This window comes from Arachis stenosperma, chromosome 6 (assembly GCF_014773155.1).
Source record: "Arachis stenosperma cultivar V10309 chromosome 6, arast.V10309.gnm1.PFL2, whole genome shotgun sequence".
Classification (NCBI taxonomy): domain Eukaryota; kingdom Viridiplantae; phylum Streptophyta; class Magnoliopsida; order Fabales; family Fabaceae; genus Arachis; species Arachis stenosperma.
Window position 1 is genome coordinate 90,432,785 of NC_080382.1, and position 26,432 is coordinate 90,459,216.

General features: G+C 39.7%; 1 protein-coding gene across 1 annotated transcript; it reads left to right on the forward strand.

Annotated features, from left to right (window-relative positions):
• Positions 1–18,301: 18,301 nt before the first annotated feature.
• LOC130934274 (uncharacterized) lies at positions 18,302–19,167 on the forward strand. The gene is made up of 2 exons (XM_057863860.1): positions 18,302–18,370; positions 18,772–19,167. The coding sequence occupies exons 1-2, from the start codon at positions 18,302–18,304 to the stop codon at positions 19,165–19,167; spliced, it is 465 nt and encodes a 154-aa protein (XP_057719843.1).
• Positions 19,168–26,432: the final 7,265 nt, after the last annotated feature.

A 26,432-nucleotide genomic window follows, 5' to 3' on the forward strand; every position in this document is an offset into this window, starting at 1 on the left:
GTTCAACGCCAGAAACATGCTATACATGGGCGTTGAATGCCCAGAACATGCTACACATGGGCGTTGAACGCCCAGAACGTGCATCACCTCGGTGTTTAAACGCCAGAATGGTATGCAAAGGCATTTTGCATGCCTATTTGGTGCCGGGATGTAATTCCTTGACACCTCAGGATCTGTGGACCCCACAGGATCACCTCAGGATCTGTGGACCCCACAGGATCATCTCAGGATCTGTGGACCCCACAGGATCCCCACCTAACATATTCCTACCTTACCTCCTAATCCTATAACACTCTTCCCCATATCACACTTCCCAACAACTTCAATCTCTCTTCCCAATTACCCCCTTCACCACTCACATCCATCCACTCTTCCCCATAAACCCCACCTACCTTCAAAATTCAAAACCACTTTCCCACCCAAACCTACCCTAAATGGCCGAACCAACCCTCTCCACATTTCCTATATAAACCCCTCCATTCCACTTCATTTTCACACAACACAACCCCCTCTTCTATACCTTGGCCGAAACCTACACTCCCCCTTCTCCTCCATATTTTCTTCTTCTTCTTCTTCTCTTCTTTCTTCTCTTGCTTGAGGGCGAGCAATATTATAAGTTTAGTGTGGTAAAAGCATAAGCTTTTTGTTTTTCCATTACCATCAATGGCACCTAAGGCCGGAGAATCCTCTAGAAAAGGAAAAGGGAAGACAAAAGCTTCCACCTCCGAGTCATGAGAGATGGAAAGATTCATCTCCAAAATCCATCAAGACCACTTCTATGATGTTGTGGCAAAGAAGAAGGTGATCCCTGAGGTCCCTTTCAAGCTCAAGAAAAATGAGTATCCGGAGATCCGACATGAAATCCGAAGAAGAGGTTGGGAAGTCCTAACCAACCCCATGCAACAAGTCGGAATCTTAATGGTTCAAGAGTTCTATGCCAATGCATGGATCACTAGGAACCATGATCAAAGTATGAACTCGAGTCCAAAGAATTATCTCACAATGGTTCGGGGGAAATACTTAGATTTTAGTCCGGATAATGTGAGGTTGGCGTTCCACTTGCCCGTGATGCAAGAAGATGTACGCCCCTACACTAGAAGGGTCAACTTTAGTCAAAGGTTGGACCAAGTCCTTATGGACATATGTGTGGAAGGAGCTCAATGGAAAAGAGACTCCAAAGGCAAACCAGTTCAACTAAGAAGACTGGACCTCAAGCCTGTGGCTAGAGAATGGTTGGAGTTCATTCAACGCTCCATCATTCCCACTAGCAACCGATCTGAAGTTACTGTGGATCGGGCCATCATGATTCATAGCATCATGATTCGAGAGGAAGTAGAAGTTCATGAAGTCATCTCCAATAAAATCTACAAAATAGCCAAAAAGCCCTCCACCATGGCAAGGCTAGCTTTTCCTCACCTTATTTGCCATCTATATTACTCAGCTGGAGTTATCATAGAAGGAGACATCTCCATTGAAGAGGATAAGACCATCACCAAGAAAAGGATGGAGCAAGCAAGAGAGACCCTCCACGGATCTCAAGAGATGCATGAGGAAGCTCATCATCAAGAAATCCCTGAGATGCCTCAAGGGATGCACTGTCCTCCCAACAACTATTGGGAACAACTCAACACTTCCTTAGAAGATTTGAGCCACAATGTGGAACAATTAAGGGTGGAACGTCATGAGCACTCCACCATTCTCCATGAAATAAGAGAAGATCAAAGAGCAATGAGGGAGGAGCAACAAAGGCAAGGAAGGGACATAGAAGAGCTTAAGGACATTGTTGGTCCTTCAAGAAGAAGACGCCACTAAGGTGGATTCATTCCTTGTTCTTATTTCTTTCTACTTTTCGGTTTTTATGTTGTGTTCATTTATGTTTTGTGTCTCTACTTCATGATCATTTAGTAACTATGCCTTAAAGCTATGAATAATTCCATTAATCCTTCACCTTTCTTAAATGAAAAATGTTTTTAATTAAAAAAGAACAAGAAGTACATGAATTTCGAATTTATCCTTGAATTTAGTTTAATTATATTGATGTGGTGACAACACTTTTTGTTTTCTGAATGAATGCTTGAACAGTGCATATATCTTTTGATCTTGTTGTTTATGAATGTTAAAATTGTTGGCTCTTGAAAGAATGATGAACAAAGAGAAATGTTATTGACAATCTGAAAAATCATGAAATTGATTCTTGAAGCAAGAAAAAGCAGTGAATAGCAAAAGCTTGCGAAAAAAATGGCGAAAAAAAATAGAAAGAAAAAGAAAAAGCAAGCAGAAAAAGCCAATAGCCCTTAAAACCAAAAGGCAAGGGTAAAAAGGATCCAAGGCTTTGAGCATCAATGGATAGGAGGGCCCAAGGAAATAAAATCCAGGCCTAAGCGGCTAAATCAAAGCTGTCCCTAACCATGTGCTTGTGTCATGAAGGTCCAAGTGTAAAGCTTGAGACTGAGTGGTTAAAGTCGTAATCCAAAGCAAAAGAGTGTGCTTAAGAGCTCTGGACACCTCTAACTGGGGACTCTAGCAAAGCTGAGTCACAATCTGAAAAGGTTCACCCAGTCATGTGTCTGTGGCATTTATGTATCCGGTGGTAATACTGGAAAACATAGTGCTTAGGGCCACGGCCAAGACTCATAAAAGTAGCTGTGTTCAAGAATCAACATGCTTAACTAGGGGAATCAATAACACTATCCGAAATTCTAAGTTCCTAGAGAAGCCAATCATTCTAAACTTCAAAGGAAAAAGTGAGATGCCAAAACTGTTTAGAAGCAAAAAGCTACAAGTCCCGCTCATCTAATTATAATTAATATTCATTGATATTCTGGAATTTATAGTATATTCTCTTATTTTTATCCTATTTGATTTTCAGTTGCTTGGGGACAAGCAACAATTTAAGTTTGGTGTTGTGATGAGCGGATAATTTATACGCTTTTTGGCATTATTTTTAGATAGTTTTTAGTAAGTTCAAGCTACTTTTAGGGATGTTTTCATTAGTTTTTATGTTAAATTCACATTTCTGGACTTTACTATGAGTTTGTGTGTTTTTCCGTGATTTTAGGTAATTTCTGGCTGAAATTGAGGGATCTGAGCAAAACTCTGAAAAAGGTTGACAAAAGGACTGCTGATGTTGTTGGAATCTGACCTCCCTGCACTCGAAATGGATTTTCTGGAGCTACAGAACTCCAAATGGCGCGCTCTCAACGGCGTTGGAAAGTAGACATCCAGAGCTTTCCAGAAGTATATAAATGTCTATACTTTATTTAGGAATTGATGACGTAAAGTGGCGCTCAACGCCAAGTACATGCTGCTGTCTGGAGTCAAACGCCAGAAACACGTCACTACCCAGAGTTGAACGCCAGAAACACGCTATAACTCGGCGTTCAACTGCAAAGGAAGCCTCAGCTCGTGGATAGATCAAGCTCAGCCCAAACACACACCAAATGGGCCCCGGAAGTGAATTTATGCATCAATTACTTACCTCTGTAAACCCTTGTAGCTAGTTTAGTATAAATAAGACTTTTTACTAGTGTATTAGTTATCTTTTGACCATTCGGTCTTTTGATCACGTTTTGGAGGCTGGCCATTCGGCCATGCCTGAACCTTTCACTTATGTATTTTTAACGGTGGAGTTTCTACACACCATAGATTAAGGGTGTGGAGCTCTGCTGTACCTCAAGTTTCAATACAATTACTATTATTTTCTATTCAATTCTCCTTATTCTTATTCCAAGATATACGTTACACTTCAACTTGATGAATGTGATGATCCATGACACTCATCATCATTCTCACCTATGAACGCGCGTGACTGACAACCACTTCCGTTCTACCTTAGGCCGGGCGCATATCTCTTAGATTCCCCAACAGAATCTTCGTAGTATAAGCTAGATAGATGGCGTCATTCATGGGAATCCGGAAAGTCTAACCTTGTCTGTGGTATTCCGAGTAGGATTCTGGGATAGAATGACTGTGACGAGCTTCAAACTCCTAAAGGCTGGGCGTTAGTAACAGACGCAAAATAATCAAGGGATTCTATTCCAACCTGATTGAGAACCGACAGATGATTAGCCGTGCTGTGACAGAGCATAGGACCCTTTTCACTGAGAGGATGGGATGTAGCCATTGACAACGGTGATGCCCTACATACAGCTTGCCATGGAAAGGAGTAAGAAGGATTGGATGAATGTAATAAGAAAGTAGAGATTCGAGAGGAGCACAACATCTCCATACGCCTATCTGAAATTCCCACTATTGATTTACATAAGTATTTTTATCCTATTTTATTTTCTGTTTATTATTAATTTTCGAACTTATCATAAACCATTTAATCCGCCTAACTGAGATTTACAAGGTGACCATAGCTTGCTTCATACCAACAATCTCTGTGGGATCGACCCTTACTCACGTAAGGTATTACTTGGATGACCCAGTACACTTGCTGGTTAAGTTGAACGGAGTTGTGATCACACGTGCCATTACCAGGGATTATTAAGATCCCAATTCATCATACCATGATCTCTTTGGGGTATTTTTGATAGAGCCAATATTTAAATTTCATACAAGTACAAAGAGACCAACTTTGAGGATCACAATTTTGTCCACCAGTGTTACATTATGGCATCAAAGTAATTCATTCCTGTAGAGCCTGAGGGATGGACTGACTATGCTTCTGGGCATACTCTGGGTGTGTATACATGCTATTTATGTAGCTTAAATGCTCATAAGCATACTTTTGAAAATTCGAAGCATTAGACTTGAGATATTAAGACTGTTCACCTTAATATTAATTGTTTGGCATGGACATGACCCAAATGGCATCTCGTGGGCGCGAGTGAGGTAATACAGTTGATTCTCTAAATGCTGATGTGCAACCTTCTGCTAAAAGGATGGAGCGAACAAACTAGGAATGGTGATGGGGGCGGTAATGGACCTGGTGATGAATGAAACCAAGGGATTAGAACTCGTGCAGTTGGAATAAAGGTCAATAGTGCTAGTTAGAGAGATAATGAGACTTAAGGAGTGTTTTGGCAGAGTAGGAGTGTGATTAAGATCTTAATGACTTATAATCAAAGTGACGCTACGGAAGCGCGGTGATTTTGATGGCTCAAAAACTGTAGAGACGTGAGGAAACAATCTTGGATGAGAGAATTGAGGATTGACATAGGATCGAGGAATGGAAGTGTGAGTGAGTGGTTTAATTTATAATGGATTAACTCAGATTAAGAGATAGAGCAATGGTTTAGTGTTTAAAATAGTTGAGAAGGACTTGAGATTTAATTTGAATTAGATGGCACTCGTATATGAAGATTTGAGAGCGAATTTTCGAGGACAAAAATTTCTATTAGGGGAGTGGGATGAAAAACCCACAAAATTAGTAAATAATTAGTTAATAAATTAATTATTAATCAGAAAAATTAGAAAGTGAAATTTTATAGTTTAATAAGATAGTGTTAATTAAAATAAAAATTTTGACACTAATTTTAAAGGAATTATCTCAAGATTTGGCCGAACGGGCCGAATTGGGCAAACCGGATCCATAATGGGCCCAAAGACCAGCCCAACTCATACCTAATGAAGAGCTTCAGCCCTTCTTCTCCTTCCTCATTGGAAGCACGCTGGTGTTTGGGAAAGGGGAGCAAAGGACATGCGAAACATTGGTTCCAAAATTCAATCTCATATAACTTTTGATCCGGAGCTCCGATTAACGAGCCATCAGCGGCCAAGCCTTCGTCTCAGAGTCCTCCACAAAATTCAATCAAATATTTCGTAAGAAACTTGATTTTTCTCACCCAAATCTTCTCATCTCAGTTTTGAAATTTGTTGATATTAGGTGTTGATAATTTGTTGAATTTTGGTGTTTAAGAGCAAATTAGCTTTGTGGATTTTCTGGGTTCTGTCCCTAGCTTCCGTCGGTAAGGTGAGAAACCATTAACCCTTGTGATATTATTCATATAGAAAATGGGGTGTTGATTTAGTGATATGTATATATGATATTGGATTAAATTATATGCTATGGAGGCAAATTGATGGTCAATTGGCGGTGTTAAACGCTTGATCTGGACAATTGTTGCTGAATTTCTGTTTGAAAGAGGTTTGGAGCTTTGGGTATTTGTGGAACAATGATAATTTGTAGTTTTCTGGGATTAACGAGGAAATCGACCAAAGCATGGTTTCGGTTTCTTGTAACTAAAATATAATATGTCGTGAAAACTTAGGTTAGTTGACCGTAGGATAAGAATTGAATTATTGATGTTGTAGATAATTGTGATAAATTGATATGTATAAGGATTAGTGAGTTTGAGGTTGTTGTTAGTGCTATAATGGTTGTGATGTTGGTATTGTGTTTGATAGAGATAATTGGTGATGTGTGTGATAATGATAATGATGATGATGTATATTGAACTTGAATTGTTGGATATGTCAATGATGATGTATATATTAAGAATGTTGTTTTGAATTGAATGTGGAATGGTTGATTTGGTTGTTATTTAGCATAAGGAAGTTAATGGGGTATGTATGAGATATTTTACCCTTAATGAAATCGAATGAATGAATGTCAGTGAAAATGAATAAAGAAATTGAAAGAATATTTTCGTATGTTTAGGAATTTCACACAAAATATTTACCGTTGATAGTATAGTTCCCAACCAACTAACAATACTCAAATCAAATTTAAAAGATTGGTTGTCACAAGTACAAACCCCAATGAAAATTAACCAAAGTATTCAAACCTTGGGTCGTCTCACAAGGAATTGCAATGAAGTGCTCAATTATTGGCTATGAAGGAATAAAGGGGTTGATTTATAATTGGCAAGAAAAATAAGTAACAAGAAAGTAAATAACAAGAACTAATAAAAGAAAGGAGAGAACTCTTGGCTAGACATAGGTAATTGAGATCACCATCCTTGTCTACAAACCATACATTGATAATTATGAGGAACCGAGCTCATTAAGTCTATTTATATGCTTGAAGTATGTCAAATGACTTGATCAACATCAATTCACAAGTCCTAACCTAGCTACTAATTAACTTAGTAGAAGGCTAGTGTCAATGGTTATCAAATTGACCACAAAGGGTTCTCAAATCACCAATCCATTGAGACCTAATGACTCAAGGTCACTCAATTCCATTAGTCTAGGCCAAGAGTAAAGAAAACTACTCAAAAACTAGAGAAAACATTTTATCAAACACCTAGAGTGCAATAAAAGTAAACATTACAAAATGCAAGAACTAATGAAACCCATAACTAACATAAGCAAGGAATCAACAATAGCAATGAAGATAAACATAAGAGGACATGGAAATATGAAAATGCATTAAAGGAAAAGTAAATCCAACAAGGGTTTATGAACATAAAAGAGAGCAAAATAAGGAAGGTAACAAGAAAATCTAAGAAGATTAAGATAATAGAATAATAAAATGTAAAGAGAATTTAACTGAAAACAAGAATTAAAAGTGGATCTAAGAGAAGAATTCTACCTACAACGTGATGAAAACTACACTATGAGTCTCCCCCCCATCATTCCCTTGCCATCCTTGGATTCAAAAGCATCAGAAAATGAGTTGGATTTGGGCCTCCTTGAGCTCAGAAATCGCCCCCAGCGTGTTGCCCTTAAGTTGGTCACGTGTAGCTTATCACGCGTACGCACGAGTTACGCTTATGCGTCGTTGACAATTTTCCTAGTCACCCATATGCGTGGGGTGACGCGTGCGCGTGGCCTTCAGTTCAGCAAATCCTCATTTCTTCATGAATTCTCCATTTTTGCATGCTTTTTCTTCATCCCTTCAACCCAATCTTTGCCTTTTAATTCTAAAATCACTTAACAAACATATCAAGGCATCGAATGGAATTAAAGTGAATTAAAATTAGCAATTTTAGAGCCTAAAAATCATGTTTTTACTCTTAAGCACTAATGAGCGGATATTTTATACGCTTTTTGGTAGTGTTTTCATATAGTTTTTAGCATGTTTTATTCACTTTTTGTTGTATTTTTATTAATTTTTATGCAAAAATCACATTTCTGGACTTTACTATGAGTTGGTGTGTTTTTTTGTAATTTCAGGTATTTTCTGGTTGAAATTGAGGGACCTGAGCAAAAATCTGATTCAGAGGCTGAAAAAGGACTGCAGATGCTGTTGGATTCTGACCCTCCTGCTCTCGATGCAGATTTTCTAGAATTACTTTTAGAGATTTATTTTGGAACTTATGACATTTTTGACAAATCCTATTGTATCTTCTACAGTATGAACCTCTAAACCCCATAGGTGGGGGTGAGGAGCTCTGCTATGTTTCCATGGATTAATGCAATTACTACTGTTTTCTATTCAATCACGTTTGTTTCTATTCTAAGATACTCACTCGTATTTCAACATGGAGAATGTGATGATCCGTGACACTCATCATCATTCCCCAACTTGTGAACGTGTGCCTGACAACCACTTCCGTTATACATGAGCTCAACGTAGTCATTGGGCGACAGCTTAAGTGTGTATCTCTTGGGTTTCTAATCCATGAGTTTGACCTGCATCTCCTGACAACAGAGCACTCAAACTCATGAGATCTGAACCTTCGTGGTAGAGGCTAGAACCAACTAGCAGCATTCCTGAGATCCAGAAAGTCTAAACCTTGTTTGTGGTATTCCGAGTAGGATCTGGGATGGGATGACTATGACGAGCTTCAAACTCGCGAATGTTGGGCGCAGTGACAGTGTGCAAAAGGATAAATGTATCCTATTCTAACACAAGTGAGAACCGACAGATGATTAGCCATGCGGGAAACCGTAGAGGACATGTTCTCACTGATAGGATGGATGGTAGCCATTGACAATGGTGATCCACCAACATACAGCCTGCTATGGAAGGGACATGCATTTTTGGAAGAAGAAGACAGTAGGAAAGCAGAAATTCAGAAGACAGAGCAACTCCGAAACCTCAACCTGCTCTCTATTATTGAATAACAAGTACCATTCTTTTCATGCTCTTTTACTTTTCACAAACAAAATCCTTTTTATTATTAATCTCCTGACTAAGAGTTACAAGATAACCATAACTTGCTTCAAGCCGACAATCTCCGTGGGATCGACCCTTACTCACGTAAGGTATTACTTGGACGACCCAGTGCACTTGCTGGTTAGTTGTGCGGAGTTGCAAAAGTGTGATTGCAATTTTGTGCACTAAGTTTTTGGCGCCGTTACCGGGTATTATTCGAGTTTGGACAACGACGGTTCATCCTGTTACTTAGATTAGGAAAAATTTTATCTTTTTTGGTTTAGAGTCACTAGAGTTGCATCTTCTATTTTTTTCATTTCAAAAATCCTATTTTTCTTTATTAATTTTTTGTTTTTCTTTGAGTTTAGTTTCATGTTTTTAGTTTGGTGTGATTTGCATGTTTTTAGTTTTCCTTCATATTTTTAATTATATGTTCTTAGTTCTTTCTTGATCTTCAAATTGTTCTTGTTTGGTATCTTTTGTTGCTTGTTATCTTATACATTTTTGAATTATCAGTGTCCAAAGCATAAAAATTTCTAAGTTTGGTGTCTTCCGTGTTTTTGTTTTCTTAAAAAATTTTCAAAATTTGTTCTTGGTGTTCATCTTGATCTTCAAAGTATTCTTGGTGTTCATCTTGACCTTCAGATTTTTCTTGTTTGTTTTCTTTGTTTTGATCTAAAAATTCTAAGTTTGGTGTTATTTTACTATTTTTCTCTTTTCTCATTAAATTCAAAAATATATATTCCTTTATTTACTCATTATTTTTGAAACCCTTGGGTTGACTTTGTCAAAATTTTTAAAAATCATATCTTTTCAAGTCATATCTTTTTTTAAAAAAATTTTTAATATCATATCTTTTTCAAAACTTCTTAACCACCTTTTTCAAAAATTTTCAAATCTTTTTAAATAATTAATTATTTTAGTTTCCAATTTTTTTTATTATTATTATTTATTTTGGTCCAAAAACAAAAAAAAATGTATATATTAAAATAAAATTTTATTCACAATTCACATCACCTCCCTTCCTCTATCATGGACCTAAGTGGAACTGAACAGTCCAGAAGGACTATGGGGTCATATAGTAACCCCACTACTGCTTCATATGGGGGTACTATCAGTATACCTCCCATCAGAACCATTAATTTTGAGCTAAATCCCCATCTCATTATCATGGTGCAGCAAAATTGCCAGTATTCCGGTCTTCCACAGGAAGAACCTACTGAGTTTCTAGCACAGTTCTTACAGATTGTTGACATGGTATGTGATAAGGAAGTAGATCAGGATGTCTACAGATTATTACTGTTTCCATTTGCTGTAAAAGATCAAGCCAAAAGGTGGTTAAATAACCAACCTACAGCAAGCATAAAAACATGGAAACAATTATCAGAAAAATTACTGAATCAATATTTCCCTCCAAAAAGGATGACACAGTTAAGGGTGGACATCCATGGCTTTAAACAAAAGGATAATGAATCCCTTTATGACGCCTGGGAGAGGTACAAAGAGATGCTAAGAAAATGCCCCTCTAAAATATTTTCAGAATGGGTGCAATTAGATATCTTCTACTATGGGCTTACAGAAAATGCCCAGATATCTCTATACACATGAGAAAAACAATTGAAGAGGCTCAAGAGCTCATAGATACAATTGCTAGAAATCAGCATCTATACTTAAGAAGTGAGTCCTCCATGAAAGAAGGGGCTAAGGCAGTATCCACTGAATTTAGTCCTCCAGAAAATGTTGCTGAACTCAATCAACAACTCTTTTCTATAACAAAATAGCTAGCAGAATTTAAGGAGATGTTTCGAGAAACCAAAGATGCTAAGCAATTATCCAAGCAGAAAACAGAAGAATGCCAAGCTGTTCATTTAAGGAGTGGAAAGACATTGAACGTCTCAAATCAAAGCATGTGGAAGCCAAGAAAAGAACATCTGACAGAGGATGACCAATTCACTACCCAAAATCCTTCTGAGGACCGTAAGAGCCCACAGAGGAATGATTCTAGCGTTCAAACGCCAGAAAAGGGTCAAAAACTGGCGTTAAACGCCAATAAAAATGCCAGTTATGGCGTTCAAACGCCAGAAAAGGGTGACAATCTGGCGTTAAACGCCCATTCAGCACCCAATTCTGGCGTTCAAATGCCAATGAGGGATCAGGCACCTGCAAGTGCTGATAACAACCCTCTTAAGCATATTTCTACAACCACTTCTGTAGGTAATAAACCTGCAGCAACTAAGGTTAAAGAATATAAAGCCAAGATGCCTTATCCTCTGAAACTCCGCCAAGCGGAACAAGATAAACAATTTGCCTGCTTTGCAGACTATCTCAAAACTCTTGAAATAAAGATTCCATTTGCAGAGGCACTTGAACAAATACCCTCTTATGCTAAGTTCATGTAAAAGATCTTAAGTTATAAGAAGGATTGGAGAGAAACTGAAAAAGTTTTTCTCACTGAAAAATGCAGTGCAGTCATTCTGAAAAGCTTACCAGAGAAGCTTAAAGATCCTGAAAGCTTTATGATACCATGCACATTAGAGGGTGCTTGTACCAAGACAGCTCAATGTGATCTTGGGGCTAGTATCAACCTAATACCTGCATCCACTATCAGAAAGCTTGGTTTGACTGAAGAAGTCAAACTAACTCGGATATGTCTCCAACTTGCTGATGGCTCTATTAAAATGCCATCAGGCGTAATTGAAGACATGATTGTCAAGGTTGGGCCATTCGCCATTCCCACTGACTTTGTAGTGATGGAAATAGAGGAGCACAAGAGTGCAACTCTCATTCCAGGAAGACCTTTTCTAGCAACTGGACGAACTCTCATTGACGTCCAAAAAGGGAAAGTGACCCTGAGAGTAAATGAGGATGAGTTTAAGTTGAATGCTGTCAAAGCTATGCAGCATCCAGACAAATCAAAAGAATGCATGAGTGTTGACATTATTGACTCCCTGGTAGAAGAGGTCAATATGGCTGAGAGTCTCGAATAAGAGCTAGAGGAAATTTTTAAAGATGTTCATCCTGAAATATGCTTTTCTGGGAGAAGATGACATTTTTCCAATAATCATAAGCTCTGCTTTAGAGCCACAGGAAGAGAAAGCACTGATACAGGTGCTAAGGACACACAAGACAGCTCTTGGGTGGTCCATAAGTGATCTTAAAGGTATTAGCCCAGCCAGATGCATGTACAAGATCCTATTAGAGGATAATGCCAAGCCAGTGGTTCAACCACAGAGGCGGCTGAACCCATCCATAAAGGAGGTGGTGCAGAAAAAGGTCACTAAGTTACTAGAGACTGGGATTATTTATCCTATTTCTGATAGCCCCTGGGTGAGCCTTGTCCAAGTTGTCCCTAAGAAGGGAGGCATAACAGTGGTTCATAATGAAAAGAATGAACTGGTTTCTACAAGAACATTTACAGGATGGCGTATGTGTATTGACTATAGAAGGCTCAATACAGCCACCAGAAAGGATCATTTCCCTCTGCCATTCATAGATCAGATGCTAGAGAGACTAGCAGATCATCCATAATATTGCTTTAATGATGGCTATTCAAGTTACAACCAGATTGCAGTAGATCCTCAGGACCAAGAGAAAACAGCATTCACATGTCCATCTGGAGTATTTGCTTACAAACAGATGCCATTTGGCCTATGCAATGCACCTGTAACCTTTCAGAGATGCATGCTCTCTATCTTCTCTGATATGGTGGAAAAATTTCTGGAAGTCTTCATGGACGACTTCTCAGTATTTGGAGACTCATTCAGCTCCTGTCTTGACCATCTAGCACTTGTTCTGAAAAGGTGCCAAGAGACTAACTTGGTTTTAAACTGGGAGAAATGTCACTTTATGGTGACTGAAGGAATTGTCCTTGGGCACAAAAGTTTGAACAAGGGAATAGAGCTAGATCAAGCTAAGGTAGAAGTAATTGAAAAATTACCACCACCTGCCAATGTTAAGGCAATCAGAAGCTTTCTTGGGCATGCAGGATTCTATAGGAGGTTTATAAAGGATTTTTCGAAAATTGCCATATCTCTGAGCAATCTGCTAGCTGCTGATACACCATTTGTCTTTGACACAGAGTGTTTGCAGGCCTTTGAAATTCTAAAAGCTAAGCTGGTCACAGCACCAGTCATTTCTGAACCAGTGACGTTAGGATTTTTGCCAGTAAAGAATGTCATAAAAAAAATAGTCGCGTTGTAGATATAGTCTCTAAACCGACAAAAATCCCTTCGTACAAACGTTTTGGTTGTCACAAGTAACAAACCCCTTTAAAATTGATAACCGAGCATTTAAACCTCGGGTCGTCTTCTCAAGGAACTGCGAGGAGGTATGTTCTTATTATTGGTTATAAAGGTTGTAATTGGGGTTTAAAAGATGAGAAGCAAGTGATTTAAATGACGAGTGAATTAAATGGCAATTAAAATAAATAATAACTGAAAAGCAACTTTTAGCAAGATAGAGAAATTAGAAATCCAACTTAGTTATCTCTCTCAACAACAATGAAAGTTGAATCTAAACTCCACTTGGTCAACCTTTACCAGGGCAAAGGAAAGTCAAGGGACTAATTAAATTGACTTTTGAATCCTAATTATTTCCTCAGAAAAGGTTGGGATTATTTAAGTTCAGCTCAATTAGCAAGATAACGATTATCAATTATGTTGAGTTTAATAGCTGTTGAGTTACTGAATTCTTAACCAGAACCAAAAGGGAAAAAGTAAAATTGCTGAAATAATAAAAGTATCCTTAGATGGGAAGCAATGGCAACTTAAATCAAAGAGAACAATCATAGACTGAAAATACCTCAATTATCATTAATTCAAATAACAATCTGTGACATGGAATAATTCATAAATCAAATTATAATAATCAATTCAAATGTTGGAATAAATAATTGTAGAACTAAAATAAAAGAACATTTAAACCTGGATCCAGAGTTACTCCCAAAACAAGAAGAAGTCCTAAATCCTAAGAGAGAGAGAGAATCTCTCTCTAGACTAAATCTAAATCATAGAAAAAACTAGAAAATTGGCGAGCTCCCCTGAATGGATGCATTCCCCCACTTCATAACCTCTGGTCTATGCCTTCTGAACTTGGATTTGGGCCAAAAAGGGCCTCAGAACTCGTTATGAGCATTTTCTGCAATTTCTGGTGCGTGGCCTCTGTCACGCGTCCGCGTGGGTCACACGGTCGCGTTATTCGGAGCTTTTTCTTGCCACGCGGTCGCGTCAGTCATCCGACCGCGTCATGTGCGTCCTGCTTAAGGCACACGGTTGCGTCAGTCATGCAGCCACGTCGCTGAATCTTCGCTTCTGGCACGCGATCGCGTCGTCCATGCGATCGCGTGAACACCAGTTTCCTTAAAGCTCCGTTTTGCTTTCTCCTTCCATTTTTGTATGTTTCCTTTTCCATCCTCTAAGTCATTCTGCCTTAGAAAATCGGAAACTACTCAACACACTAATCACAGCATCGAATGGAAATAAAGGTAATTAAAATAATTGATTTTTAAAGCTTAGGAAACATGTTTTTCACAATACGACATAATAAAGAAGGGAAAGTAAAACCATGCAATTAATGTGAATAAGTAGGTGAAGGATTATATAAATCACTCAAATTAAGCACAAAAGAACTCATGAAATATGGGTTTATCAACCTCCCCACACTTAAACACTAGCATGTCCTCATGCTAAATCCAAGGTAAATAATTAAGGTTAAAGTGATGGAATGCAATGCAACCTAAATTAAATGCAACTACCTAAATGAATGATGCATCATGCAACTCTAATTTATTCACTCATATATAAAGCTTACATGTAGCTAAGTTAATTCACATTCTCAAGGAGTTATGTATATATATATATAGCCAACCCTTAAATAATAAAGCATTTTAGCAAATGAGATGGGGAAAGAAAACATTGTACAAACTTGCAAAACAATTAGTAAATTTCAAGCACAGATATATGTTGATGAGTTATTGAACCCTCACTGGATTTTGTGTTTACTCTCTAGTCACTCAGTGTTTATTGGGTTTATTCACTCTATTTTTTTTCTTTTTATTCTTACTTTCTTATAGCTTTGTTTTTCATCTAACCAATCAACAATTATAGAATATAGTCGTACCAAAAAGTCATGAGGTCTTAATTAAGGTTGTAATGGGGCCAAGGTAAAGGTAAGGATTTATGTATAGGGTCAAGTGAGCTGATAAGTGAATCCTTAATTAGACTAAGATCTCACCTAACATACATATTCAGCAAGATAAAACTTCTTTACCTATTTTCCATATTATCCCACTTATTGTTTACATGCTCATGTTTCACTTTTTATTTTTATCCCATGTGCATTGTTTTCATTGGGGAATTTCTTTTTGTATCCCCTTTTATTTAGATGCTGAAATTTTTTTTTAATGCACATGGTAATTGAATCACTTCGATTTTCCCATGAGCATGCTTCCCAAATTTATTTTTATTTCTTTTAGCTTCTCTACCCTTTTGTTTCTATCATCCATGTTCCCAAAAGGTTTCCCACATTTAACTCTATTCATGATTTTCTATCTTAAGCTAACCAAAGATTCACTTGGGGTTTTCTTTTATTTTTCAGCTTAAGGCTAGTAATTTGGCTAAATAGAATAAAGGGGTTTTAAAATGCTCAAGGGGGCTAACAAGGGTGATGTAAAAGGTAGGCTAATTTGGGGTAAGTGAGCTAAAATCAAATGATGGCCTCAATCATTCTCTTGGCATGTATCTATTCTATATTCTATAATTGGACATATAAATTAAAGCAAAGTAAAGAACATCAGAATAAAAAGAAATGTGACACACAGAAATGAAATTATGATTTGAATGCAACCATACAATTTAAGCTCAAGACTCACAGGCTGTGTGTTCTCTAACTCAAGCATCATATATCATTCATATATTGTATGCAGGTTTAGTTAAAAATTTCCATTATTCTCATAAAAAAATTACTTAGGGTAGCTTTTAAAGTTTTAATGTTCCTCCTTGATGAAATGTTGTCAGCTTAACTACATCATGTAATGCTATATACAAGGTTTATGGATTTAAATCTGATATGTTCAATTTCCTAGCTTACTTCCTTTTTATATTTTTCTATTTAAACTATACTATCTTATGCTAAAAAGGGTAAACTATACTAATTAATCCACTAATAAATCAGAATTGCAAACTAAACTAAATAACTAAAATAAACTAAATGGCTAAAATATGAACTAAAGATGCAAAATGCAGAAAATAGAGTAAAAATACATAAAAGCAATGTATAAGTACTCAGAAAATAACAGTAAAAAGAAAAATACAGAAAAATATCCAAAATAAAAGAAAAAGTATGTAGTGGTTCACCAAAATAAACGCTAGAGATGGGGACCTCCCCACACTTAAAAGGAAGCATCATCCCCGATGCTCAATCAAGCCGAGTATGAAGGGGTGTCATCACTGGTAGGGATGGCAGCTGGAGTCTCAGTGGTGGTGGGCTGGGAGTCTAGCTGCTGTAGAGGTGGGGCTGACTGTATCGGGATCTCTGGATTCGCAGCCTCTATCTGGGGCATAACCTCCTGATGCGGGGCAGCCTGCTCTGTGGCTGCCTGCTGATGAGTCTCCTCCTGGAAATGAGTCTCTGCATGGAAATGAGGCTCCTCCTCGTGCTCATCCTCCTCCTCCTCTGATGGCTCTGATGGAGTGTCGGGCTCAGAGGGGATGTCGGCGCCCTGTCTGATCATCAGCTTCAGATGGGAATAGCGTCGCCTGCTGCGGCGCTCCAATCTCTCATACCGGCACCTGTTACGGCGCTCCATCTAATCAAGCTGGCGGAATAGACGGTGCACGAGGCGATAAACCGGCTCAGATGCGGGTGGAGGTGCAGTGGTGGCAGCAGGGGCAGCTGGGGCAGCTGTGGATGTAGAGGGTCCAGCAGACGGAGGGGCTGTCTCATCAGTAGCAGTGATGGGTGGTGGTCTGTAGCCCAAAGCTAGGAAGTTCCTGCTGTGAGGAATGATCTTCCTGCAATCCGCCGCTGGTGGTCTCTCATCGGCATCCTCCCATGGCACGTCAGCCCGACGGCCAAGCTGTGTAACTAGATACGGAAAAGGGAGGGTGCCTCGGACGTGGACCCCGGCCATATAGTTCCGGATAAAACGAGGCAAGTACAGGTCCTTACCCTCCAGCACACACCAGAGGAGGGTAATCATGGCAACCGAGATCTCAATCTCATGAGTACTCGGCATCACATAGTTGCTCAAGATTTGATGCCATAACCGAGCCTCATCATTTAAGTACGCTCTCTTGATCCCTCTAGGCATGGTAGTGTCCTGACCCATCTCCCAAGGAACTGTCGGGTCGAGAGCTATCCGTGCTTTCACGGCATCCCAATCAAACTGCATCTGACTCATGTCCTCCTCAGCCTTTGAAAAACCATCAGGCTGATCGGATTTGGCTGGGAGCTGGAGGATGTCCTCTAAGGCCTCTTCAGTGACCAGAATTTATTTTCCTCTCAGGTTTACGGCATCTAGGGTGGTGAGGTAGTAGTTGCAATAGAATTCCCGGACCCAAGATGCGTTGACCTCTGTTAGTGTTCTTTCCAGAAAGAACCAGCCCCTTTGCTTGATTTGCTCAGTGGTGTACTACTGGAGGGCTTTTGGAATTTTCAGAGTTCGTTCCAGGTATAGATTTCTGGAGTTTGCAAAAGTCGGGTACTTCAGTTCACAGTACCAGTTCGCAAATTTTAATGGATCATTTGCAGGAAGCAGCTGGTTAGCTTTCTCCTGCTGTGTGAAGTTCTTCTCCCGCCATGAAGAATCGTGCATTAGAGCAATAATGGACTGGGAGGAAACTCCTCGCTTGCGCTTCCCAGTAGCCTTGCCTTTACCTTTCCTTTGTGAGGCAGACATCCTGAAAAACAGAAAACCAGGATATGGATAAAAAAATAGAAAAGCAAATAGGCAAGTAAACAAAGGAAACTCAAAGCGTCAAGGGAGAATAAGGAAAATGAGGAAATGAAATGTGATGGAATTTATGTTAAATGGAGAAAAAATTAATATGCCATGGTTAGAAAGTTAGAGGAAAGTGAAAATAATCAGAAAAGAGATCAAAAGGGTTAGTATGGTTAGAATTTTGAAAAAGAAATTAGTAAATTAAAATTAGTGAGTTAGTAAAGTGCGGGTTAAAGTAAGTGGCATAGAAAGATTCCATATAACAGTGATTCACAGGTAAGAATAGAAGTACTCATAATCGAACAAGAGAAACAGGGTGATGCTGATTCGAATAGAAATAACAAAAAGCAAAAATTGGAATCAGTGAATCACAAATGCAGTTTATGAACCAGGAAATCAAAGAGGATAAGAAAGTCTGCCATAGCATTCATGAAATGGTCTGGGTAAAGCAGAGTAAAACAGAGTTCAGAAATGCCAAACCAAAACATGAATGAAAATAATTTTCAAAAAATTTGGGCAGCATTCCGGCTAAAATTGGATTGTCCCGGAAAATAAACAGCAATTATAGCAGTTCAGATGATTTAAAAACTTGCTGCAGTTACCAGTAATGAATAGAAATAGGAAAATTTAGAGAAACAAGCAGCAAATGCAAGAAATCACAGCATGTGAACGAGGTTACAGGAACAGCAGAATTGCAGTTATGATAAAACAGAAACAAGAACAGTGCAAGTAAACAGACCTAGATCCACTAACCACAGCCTAAGCTACCTAACAACCTAAAAGTTCCACTACAACATGCATATCTATCTATCCTAATTATGAACAGAAACGGAAAAAATTATAGAAAAACGACGAACGGATAAAAAGGATTTGCGTTTTGCGGAACCTGGTAGGCGGGAGGGGTGTAACGGGGAAGAAAGTGGCTGCGGCGGCGTTCGGTGCGGTGGCGGGGCACGGCGTCGCGGTGGCGGCTGAGGGGGGCAGTGGCGGAGAGGGTTTAGGGTTAGTGATAGAAGAAGGGGGGCTGCGGGTGGTTGGCGGAGAGGGGGGGCGCGGCTGGGTGGCCGGCAGTGGGGGGGCGGTGGCTGCGGTTGGCAGTGGTGGAGAGGGGGGAAGAGAGGAAGAAGGAAGAAGAGAGAAGGGGAGGGGGTGGTACGGCGGTGGCGTCTGGGCGGCGGCGGCGCCGGGGTGGTGGCGTGGCGGCTGGGGGAAGAAGAAGAGAGAAGGGGAAGAGGGTTAGGGGTGAAGGGGGGGCTGCGCGACTGATAGGGTTCGCGTGGCTGGGGGGGTTATATTATTGAATCCTCGCGGCCGCGTGGAGCACGCGGTCGCATGGTTGGGGCGAAAATGGGAGTGACGCGATCGCGTAGGGCGCGCGATCGCATGAGAGGGGGGAATGAAGGTTGACGCGCTCGCGTTGGTCTAGCGATCGCGTCGCTAGAATTCGTGCTAAACGCACGACTCCAGCGCCGTTTCAGCACAACTCTCTGTCTCTTTTTGGGGTGATGTGCAATCTATGCGACGCGATCGCGTCGCTCACGCGGTCGCGTAGGATTGGTATTGTGCAAGTGACGCGATCGCATGGGGCATGCGATCGCATGGGCCAATTTGCGCGAAACGCACAAGGGCTGCACGATTCCAGCCTAACTTTCTGTTCGTTGGATCCTTACGCCGATATATATATCACGCGGCCGCGTGAGTCACACGGTCGTGCGGGTGGTGTATTCGCAATATGACGCGATCGCATGGGGCATGCGGTTGCGTCGTGCAACCCTCTCTTTTTTTTATGCATGAAAAAAATGCAGAATACAATGACTATCATGAATACTTATGCATGATTCCAGGTTTAATAAATTAAAATGAAAAAGGAAAAATGAAAGCAATTAACAAGAAATAAATTGAAAAAGAAGCGACCATACCATGGTGGGTTGTCTCCCACCTAGCACTTTTAGTTAAAGTCCTTAAGTTGGACATTGGAGGAGTATCCTGTTATGGTGGTTTATGTTTAAATTCGTCCAAAAATCTCCACCAGTGCTTGGAATGCCAATAGCCTCTGGGGTCCCAAACTAGGCATGTGAAGCTTCTGAGCAGCTTCAAACAGATATTCAGCCTCCCGGGATGACAAATGTCAGAATATAATCCATGATCCCAAGCTGTGTTTTTAGATCCGCCTCCGTTTTGATTTGTAAGTTTCCATTTGGGCAGGTTAAAAAGTAGAATCTCACCGTGGTGACCAAACGTTCTCCGTGATCCATGCAATTGAGCATGATACCAATCCGTGTACTTCGAGGTGAAGCGTGGAACCTTATTGAACCTTGTGCACCAGCTCTGAGTACGAGCCATTTCCCTCTTACTCTTAAAGCCGCAGAGAGCTCTAAGCTGGCCATCTGTTTCGAGCAAACCATATTCAAGTGAATAAGTGAAGTTATAAGCTAAGGATTGTACCCACTTGAAGCTTGTATTAGGTGGTAATGGCCTTGGGATAGGTGTTTTTGGTGGTTTTGCAAGTTCCATTTTCTTGTGCTCTTCTGTGAATTCCTCCACTTCTTTGCAAAGATCTTCAATTGTATCTGTGTCATGGTCAAAGTCTTCTGTGTCTTCCTCATCACTTGAGTCATAGATTGGAGGTTGAGAGAAATTCACCTCTGCATCATCTTCATATACACTTGGGGAAGATTCTTCGAATTCAGAGAATTCACTTGCGGATGCAAGTTCATCACCAAGAGAGATAGACTTGTGAATATCATCATCAAGGGAATTTGCTTCTTGGATTATTCCGTCTGATTCCTCATAAATGACTTGCCTTGGAGATTGTACAGTATCTTCCTTAGCATCAACTGTAGCATCCTGGACGGAGTTTTCCTCAATTCTGGATTCCCAAGGAAGTTCAGCATCGCCTAGATCTTTAACTAACTCTTTTTCTTGAACAATGACAGCTTCTTCCACTTGTTCTAGTACGAATTCATTCTCTGCCTTGTCCACTGGAGTCTCTAGTATTTCTTTCATGCTACGCTCTTCATCGGGTTGTCCACATGGAGCTGTGGTTGATCCTTGTATATTTGAGCGCTTAGTGGCCCATTGGATTAGTGCTTGCTCCAGTTGTTGAATGGTTGTTTGAAATTTAATTACTGTTTCTTTTAGGCGATCCTCTGCTTCGCGGTTTGTTGGAATTAGACATGATACATAGGGAAGTGGTGATGATTGGGAACGATTGGATTGGTATTGGGGTAAGGAAGGATCATATGATGGCAAATGGTGAAGAGAAGCTTGTGAGTGTGGTGGTTCGAGGTTATATTGAAAGGACGGTTCATATGCACGGGGTGGAGCTCGTTGGTAGTTACAAGGTTGTCCACCATGTCTATCAGCTGGGTATGAGCGGTAGAATGGTCTTTGTCCAGGATATCTCGGAGGGTGTTGCTGCTAAAAGGGTTGATTAGATCCTCTTGGTTCCATCCATCCTTGATTGGTCTGACCTTGATGCACATTCCTGCTGTAACTTCTATTTCCTTTAACAATATTAGAACCAAACTCAAAGCGAGAGGAGTGAGAGTTCATAGTAGCAAATAAAGATAAAAAGGAAAAACGAAAATAAATAAACAAGAAAAAGAAAAATATTTACAATAACCAATAATAAGGCACACGTTAGCAGTTCCCCAGCAACGGCGCCATTTTGACGTTAGGATTTTTGCCAGTAAAGAATGTCATAAAAAAAACAGTCGCGTTGTAGATATAGTCTCTAAACCGACAAACATTCCTTCGTACAAACGTTTTGGTTGTCACAAGTAACAAACCCCTTTAAAATTGATAACCGAGTATTTAAACCTCGGGTCGTCTTCTCAAGGAACTGCGAGGAGGTATGTTCTTATTATTGGTTATAAAGGTTGTAATCGGGGTTTAAAAGATGAGAAGCAAGTGATTTAAATGACGAGTGAATTAAATGGCAATTAAAATAAATAATAACTGAAAAGCAACTTTTAGCAAGATAGAGAAATTAGAAATCCAACTTAGTTATCTCTCTCAACAACAATGAAAGTTGAATCTAAACTCCACTTGGTCAACCTTTACCAGGGCAAAGGAAAGTCAAGGGACTAATTAAATTGACTTTTGAATCCTAATTATTTCCTCAGAAAAGGTTGGGATTATTTAAGTTCAGCTCAATTAGCAAGATAACGATTATCAATTATGTTGAGTTTAATAGCTGTTGAGTTACTGAATTCTTAACCAGAACCAAAAAGGAAAAAGTAAAATTGCTGAAATAATAAAAGTATCCTTAGATGGGAAGCAATGGCAACTTAAATCAAAGAGAACAATCATAGACTGAAAATACCTCAATTATCAATAATTCAAATAACAATCTGTGACATGGAATAATTCATAAATCAAATTATAATAATCAATTCAAATGTTGGAATAAATAATTGTAGAACTAAAATAAAAGAACATTTAAACCTGGATCCAGAGTTACTCCCAAAACAAGAAGAAGTCCTAAATCCTAAGAGAGAGAGAGAGAATCTCTCTCTAGACTAAATCTAAATCATAAAAAAAACTAGAAAATTGGCGAGCTCCCCTGAATGGATGCATTCCCCCACTTCATAACCTCTGGTCTATGCTTTCTGGACTTGGATTTGGGCCAAAAAGGGCCTCGGAACTCGTTATGAGCGTTTTCTGCAATTTCTGGTGCATGGCCTCTGTCACGCGTCCGCGTGGGTCACGCGGTCGCGTCATTCGGAGCTTTTCCTTGCCACGCAGTCGCGTCAGTCATGCGACCGCATCATGTGCGTCCTGCTTAAGGCACGCGGTCGCGTCAGTCATGCAGCCGCATCGCTGAATCTTCGCTTCTGGCACGCGATCGCGTCGTCCATGCGATCGCGTGAACACCAGTTTCCTTAAAGCTCCGTTTTGCTTTCTCCTTCCATTTTTGTATGTTTCCTTTTCCATCCTCTAAGTCATTCTGCCTTAGAAAATCTGAAACTACTCAACACACTAATCACGGCATCGAATGGAAATAAAGGTAATTAAAATAATTGATTTTTAAAGCTTAGGAAACATGTTTTTCACAATACGACATAATAAGGAAGGGAAAGTAAAACGATGCAATTAATGTGAATAATAAGTAGGTGAAGGATTATATAAATCACTCAAATTAAGCACAAAAGAACTCATGAAATATGGGTTTATCAACCTCCCCACACTTAAGCACTAGCATGTCCTCATGCTAAATCCAAGGTAAATAATTAAGGTTAAAGTGATGGAATGCAATGCAACCTAAATTAAATGCAACTACCTAAATGAATGATGCATCATGCAACTCTAATTTATTCACTCATATATAAAGCTTACATGTAGCTAAGTTAATTCACATTCTCAAGGAGTTATGTATATATATATATATAGCCAACCCTTAAATAATAAAGCATTTTAGCAAATGAGATGGGGAAAGAAAACATTGTACAAACTTGCAAAACAATTAGTAAATTTCAAGCACAGATATATGTTGATGAGTTATTGAATCCTCACTGGATTTTGTGTTTACTCTCTAGTCACTCAGTGTTTATTGGGTTTATTCACTCTATTTTTTTTCCTTTTATTCTTACTTTCTTATAGCTTTATTTTTCATCTAACCAATCAACAATTATAGAATATAGTCGTACCAAAAAGTCATGAGGTCTTAATTAAGGTTGTAATGGGGCCAAGGTAAAGGTAAGGATTTATGTATAGGGTCAAGTGAGCTGATAAGTGAATCCTTAATTAGACTAAGATCTCACCTAACATACATATTCAGCAAGATAAAACTTCTTTACCTATTTTCCATATTATCCCACTTATTGTTTACATGCTCATGTTTCACTTTTTATTTTTATCCCATGTGCATTGTTTTCATTGGGGAATTTCTTTTTGTATCCCCTTTTATTTAGATGCTGAAATTTTTTTTTAATGCACATGGTAATTGAATCACTTCGATTTTCCCATGAGCATGCTTCCCAAATTTATTTTTATTTCTTTTAGCTTCTCTACCCTTTTGTTTCTATCATCCATGTTCCCAAAAGGTTTTCCACATTTAACTCTATTCATGATTTTCTATCTTAAGCTAACCAAGGATTCACTTGGGGTTTTCTTTTATTTTTCAGCTTAAGGCTAGTAATTTGGCTAAATAGAATAAAGGGGTTTTAAAATGCTCAAGGGGGCTAACAAGGGTGATGTAAAAGGTAGGCTAATTTGGGGTAAGTGAGCTAAAATCAAATGATGGCCTCAATCATTCTCTTGGCATGTATCTATTCTATATTCTATAATTGGACATATAAATTAAAGCAAAGTAAAGAACATCAGAATAAAAAGAAATGTGACACACAGAAATGAAATTATGGTTTGAATGCAACCATACAATTTAAGCTCAAGACTCACAGGCTGTGTGTTCTCTAACTCAAGCATCATATATCATTCATATATTGTATGCAGGTTTAGTTAAAAATTTCCATTATTCTCATAAAAAAATTACTTAGGGTAGCTTTTAAAGTTTTAATGTTCCTCCTTGATGAAATGTTGTCAGCTTAACTACATTATGTAATGCTATAAACAAGGTTTATGGATTTAAATCTGATATGTTCAATTTCCTAGCTTACTTCCTTTTTATATTTTTCTATTTAAACTATACTATCTTATGCTAAAAAGGGTAAACTATACTAATTAATCCACTAATAAATCAGAATTGCAAACTAAACTAAATAACTAAAATAAACTAAATGGCTAAAATATGAACTAAAGATGCAAAATGCAGAAAATAGAGTAAAAATACATAAAAGCAATGTATAAGTACTCAGAAAATAACAGTAAAAAGAAAAATACAGAAAAATATCCAAAATAAAAGAAAAAGTATGTAGTGGTTCACCAAAATAAACGCTAGAGATGGGGACCTCCCCACACTTAAAAGGAAGCATCATCCCCGATGCTCAATCAAGCCGAGTATGAAGGGGTGTCATCACTGGTAGGGATGGCAGCTGGAGTCTCAGTGGTGGTGGGCTGGGAGTCTAGCTGCTGTAGAGGTGGGGCTGACTGTATCGGGATCTCTGGATTCGCAGCCTCTATCTGGGGCATAACCTCCTGATGCGGGGCAGCCTGCTCTGTGGCTGCCTGCTGATGAGTCTCCTCCTGGAAATGAGTCTCTGCATGGAAATGAGGCTCCTCCTCGTGCTCATCCTCCTCCTCCTCTGATGGCTCTGATGGAGTGTCGGGCTCAGAGGGGATGTCGGCGCCCTGTCTGATCATCAGCTTCAGATGGGAATAGCGTCGCCTGCTGCGGCGCTCCAATCTCTCATACCGGCACCTGTTACGGCGCTCCATCTAATCAAGCTGGCGGAATAGACGGTGCACGAGGCGATAAACCGGCTCAGATGCGGGTGGAGGTGCAGTGGTGGCAGCAGGGGCAGCTGGGGCAGCTGTGGATGTAGAGGGTCCAGCAGACGGAGGGGCTGTCTCATCAGTAGCAGTGATGGGTGGTGGTCTGTAGCCCAAAGCTAGGAAGTTCCTGCTGTGAGGAATGATCTTCCTGCAATCCGCCGCTGGTGGTCTCTCATCGGCATCCTCCCATGGCACGTCAGCCCGACGGCCAAGCTGTGTAACTAGATACGGAAAAGGGAGGGTGCCTCGGACGTGGACCCCGGCCATATAGTTCCGGATAAAACGAGGCAAGTACAGGTCCTTACCCTCCAGCACACACCAGAGGAGGGTAATCATGGCAACCGGGATCTCAATCTCATGAGTACTCGGCATCACATAGTTGCTCAAGATTTGATGCCATAACCGAGCCTCATCATTTAAGTACGCTCTCTTGATCCTTCTAGGCATGGTAGTGTCCTGACCCATCTCCCAAGGAACTGTCGGGTCGAGAGCTATCCGTGCTTTCACGACATCCCAATCAAACTGCATTTGACTCATGTCCTCCTCAGCCTTTGAAAAACCATCAGGCTGATCGGATTTGGCTGGGAGCTGGAGGATGTCCTCTAAGGCCTCTTCAGTGACCAGAATTTATTTTCCTCTCATGTTTACGGCATCTAGGGTGGTGAGGTAGTAGTTGCAATAGAATTCCCGGACCCAAGATGCGTTGACCTCTGTCAGTGTTCTTTCCAGAAAGAACCAGCCCCTTTGCTTGATTTGCTCAGTGGTGTACTACTGGAGGGCTTCTGGAATTTTCAGAGTTCGTTCCAGGTATAGATTTCTGGAGTTTGCAAAAGTCGGGTACTTCAGTTCACAGTACCAGTTCGCAAATTTTAATGGATCATTTGCAGGAAGCAGCTGGTCAGCTTTCTCCTGCTGTGTGAAGTTCTTCTCCCGCCGTGAAGAATCGTGCATTAGAGCAATAATGGACTGGGAGGAAACTCCTCGCTTGCGCTTCCCAGTAGCCTTGCCTTTACCTTTCCTTTGTGAGGCAGACATCCTGAAAAACAGAAAACCAGGATATGGATAAAAAAATAGGAAAGCAAATAGGCAAGTAAACAAAGGAAACTCAAA

Coding starts and splice junctions, on each gene's coding strand:
- LOC130934274 (XM_057863860.1), top strand. CDS start 18,302: ATGCAGTTTATGAACCAGGAAATCAAAGAGGATAAGAAAGTCTGCCAT. Junction 18,371..18,771: donor GCATTCATGAAATGGTCTGG/GTAAAGCAGAGT, acceptor AAAAAATTATAG/AAAAACGACGAACGGATAAA.